Source organism: Acomys minous, assembly GCF_964271855.1.
Source record: "Acomys minous genome assembly, chromosome: 18".
Lineage (NCBI taxonomy): Eukaryota > Metazoa > Chordata > Mammalia > Rodentia > Muridae > Acomys > Acomys minous.
Genome location: NC_140501.1, coordinates 63929521 through 63933085, shown reverse-complemented (window position 1 = coordinate 63933085; position 3565 = coordinate 63929521). Strand labels below are relative to the sequence as shown.

Here is a 3565-nt window from a genome sequence, read left to right as displayed (position 1 = left end):
CCTGAGTTCAATTCCCAGCTACCACATGTTGGCTCACAATAATAAGATCTGGTGTCCTCTTCTGGTGTGCAAGCATACATGCAGGCTGAAGACTGTATATGTAATATGTAATAAATAAATCTTTTAAAAAGTCCAAATGCTGGCACTGTCCAGAAATTTTTAACAGGTTTATTTATAATTGTTATAAAGGTGAACTGTTGAAATGTGTTCACTGAAACATTTTGCTTGTATTAATGCTTTATGTCCCGTCCAGCAGGACCAGTAATTACGGGGTCGCAAGGGGAGCCATACCTGAAAAGATGGGACGAGAAAGAAAGAGGCAAGACCAAGTAGAACTCCTATCATGGTCTGCTTATTGAATGGAAAGCAAAAGCTTATATAGGGTGGAAGCAGGAGCCAAGCAGTAGGGGAGGGGTCTGAGAATGCCTCCAGGTGATCTCAGCAGGGGAACATCCTGTGGTTCATCTTGAAACAATTCCTATCTTATTTTAGCTAACTATCTCTTGGAAAGTCCCGAGCCAACCCTGCTAAACAACATCCGCAGAGGTCCAAAGGAGGAGGTTATGCAGAGGCTGAAATGAGGAAGTTTAGCTTTGGAATGGGGCATCAGAATTTTGCCTCAGCCAGTAGATTCTTTTAGCCTTGAATGACCCTGGGCTGGCTCCGGACACTTTACATCTTGCTTTTATATTAAAAATTCATACAAAAATGAAAATGGAAAAACTGCCAATACCTGATTTCTGTCTCCTATTTTTCCACTTGCAATCATATACTTAGGTACCTTTTGACCCCATGGAAAAAATATCTAACATTCAGAATACTGATAACAGGAAGAGGAAAAAAACATTTTTTTTTAAATGAAATGTTTTCCCTCATAGTGAACTCTTAAGCACATTCTCTGTGTATGAGGCGTGCTAGCTGGATATCTTTTGGCATAATTGTTACACGTTTGGCATGGATAGCACACAGGTTGGTGTCTTCATAAAGGCCAACCAGATAGGCCTCACTTGCCTCCTGCAAAGCACCAATAGCTGCACTCTGGAAACGCAGGTCTGTTTTAAAGTCCTGAGCAATTTCTCGCACCAGACGCTGGAAACGGAGCTTGCAAATGAGAAGTTCAGTGAACTTCTGATAGCGTCTGATTTCACGGAGTGTTACAGTGCGAGGCCTGTAGCGATGAGGTTTCTTCACCCCTCCAGTAGAGGGCGCACTCTTGAGAATGGCTTTTGTAGCCACTTGTTTACAGGGTGCTTTGCCACCAGTGGATTTGCGGGCAGTCGGCTTTGTAGGAGCCATGGTAAGGGCATCTCCTTACTTAGCCCACTTCTCCCTCGGCTGGAGCTCGGCAAGCGAGAGGCAACGCTGCCGTTAGAGAGCGCCGGTGGCACGGCGACGGCTGCGAACACAATTCAATGGCATGCTTCTTTACAGCTCACATTTGACTTTAAATTTTATGATGTCTTTACCTTTTATAAATGATTTAATGTCGTGCATTGGTGTTTTACCTACATGTATATGTGTGTAACACACATGTGTCTGATGCTCATGTAGGTCAGTTACCCGGAAAAGGAATCCCAAATGTTCCTGAGCCACTGTGTGGGTGCTGAGAACCAAATGTATGTATGTCCTATAGCCCACTGCAAGAGCAGCAGAGCCGTCTCTCCAGCCCTCAGGGCTACTTTTTATATTGAGTGGAATCACTGTTGCCTTATACACATGAGTGTGGGTCTAAGCCCTGTAGCATCCTTAATCTACCAAGAGCCATACTTCTAAAGCTCTCCTAGGAGCTATGAGCAGCAACTTGTTCCTCAGGGTAGACGTTAATGAGTCTCTCCTCTGTCTGTCTGTCTCTCTCTCTCACTGCATTCAAAAGAGTTTCGTTATAATTTTCTTTTTTATGATTAGTTTATTATTTATACCTTATTCTGTCTGCGGGCTAGAACAGGAAACCAGATCTCATTCTAGATTGTTATGAGCCAGGATATGGTTGCTGAGAACTGAACTCAGGACCTTAATGCTCTTAACCTCTGAGCCATCTCCCCAACCTCTCATTAGAGTTTCTTAAAGGAACACATGTGAGAGGCTGCTATAACCTTGGGCACCTTAATCAGTGGCTACACTGCTTAAGGAAATGTCTTTCCCTCTCTCAGAATCACTAACTGCCTATTATTCCTCAGGGCATGTTGTGGCCTCCCACATCCTTCCCCTCAGCAACTATCAGATGCCTGTGAATCTTCAGGAAGAAGTGTGGAATTCTCTCTCCATGATAGAACATTGATAAGCTCAACCTTGTGAATGTCCTCATAGTCACTATGAGTTTAACAGTGCCACATCCTGCCTGGAAGACAATATTGTACAATATTCAACCTGTCCTCTGGTTTATTTCTTTTTTTCTTTCTTTAATTTAAAGATTTGTTTACTTTATGTATATGAGTGCTCTATCTGCATGTACACCTGCAAGCCAGAAGAGGGCATCAGTTCCTTTATTGATGGTTGGGAACCACCATGTGGTTGCTGGGCATGGAACATAGGACCTCTGGGAGAGGAGCCTGTGCTCTTCCCACGGAGCCATCTCTCCATCCTCTCTCATCTACTTCTTAAAAGTGTTTTCAGCTGTCACCAGTAATGGTTTCTTCACGTTGAAATTCCTCCAGAGTTAATTTTGGGATACACCATCTTTGTAGTGATAATTCATTCATAATCTTAATCTGAAATATTTCCCAATATTTTCCTCTCAAGTATACAAAATTCTGCATGTCTCATAGTAAATATATCAACAGTTGGAAACAAAACACTGTAGCAAAGTATAAGATTAGGAGCCAGGCAATGGTTGCACATGCCTTTAATCCTAGCACTTCAGAGGCAGAGGCTGTGGATCTTGTGAGTTCGAGACCAGCCTGGTATACAGAGTGAGTTCCAGGACAGCCAAGAGTACACAGAGAATCCCTGTTTCAAAAAGCCAAAAATAAATAAATAAGATTTTTCGGTGCATTAAAATTCCAACTTTAACCTTAACCCTTGCTAGCTGGTTGACTGACTTCTGTAGATGTAGTTTAATCACGCAAAAGATGGGGAAATATAAAAGGGCATATTTTAGATGAAAAGTGATGGATCTTTTGCTGTTTTGGTTATCCTTCTTAGACTGAAATAACTTGGTATTATTTTTGTTATTTTAAGGAAATGTAACTCAAAATGATAAAAAACATAATCATAGGCTTCTTAAGTTACTTGATGTAACCTAGAGAAATTGCTAAATTATAAAAACAATAAGAAGTTACAGCATGTAAATTTCATCACAATAGCATTTATTTCAGTTACTCAAATGATACAGGGCTTTCGTTTGAACTTTATAATGTTTTATTTACAAGGAGGAATTAAACTTGTCATTTGTAATATGGATGCAATATCTATAAGAAAATGAAGTCAGTAAAGCAGGTATTACTCACTAGCAATAAATTGGAAGGTGTTCCAGAATTAGCTGTGGAGTGGATGGAGCAATTGTCAATAAAGCACTGTTTGGCCAATCAGCTGGGCAGAAGGACAGGAAGTGGAAGGCGGAGCTTCT

General features: G+C 41.2%; 1 protein-coding gene across 1 annotated transcript; it reads right to left on the bottom strand.

Annotated features, from left to right (window-relative positions):
* Positions 1-845: 845 nt before the first annotated feature.
* LOC311589222 (histone H3.3A-like) lies at positions 846-1347 on the bottom strand. Its single transcript, XM_084767518.1, has one exon. The coding sequence runs from the start codon at positions 1294-1296 to the stop codon at positions 886-888; it is 411 nt and encodes a 136-aa protein (XP_084623644.1). The 5' UTR covers positions 1297-1347; the 3' UTR covers positions 846-885.
* Between the last annotated feature and the right edge of the window lie 2218 nt (positions 1348-3565).

Coding starts and splice junctions, on each gene's coding strand:
- LOC311589222 (XM_084767518.1), bottom strand. CDS start 1,296: ATGGCTCCTACAAAGCCGACTGCCCGCAAATCCACTGGTGGCAAAGCA.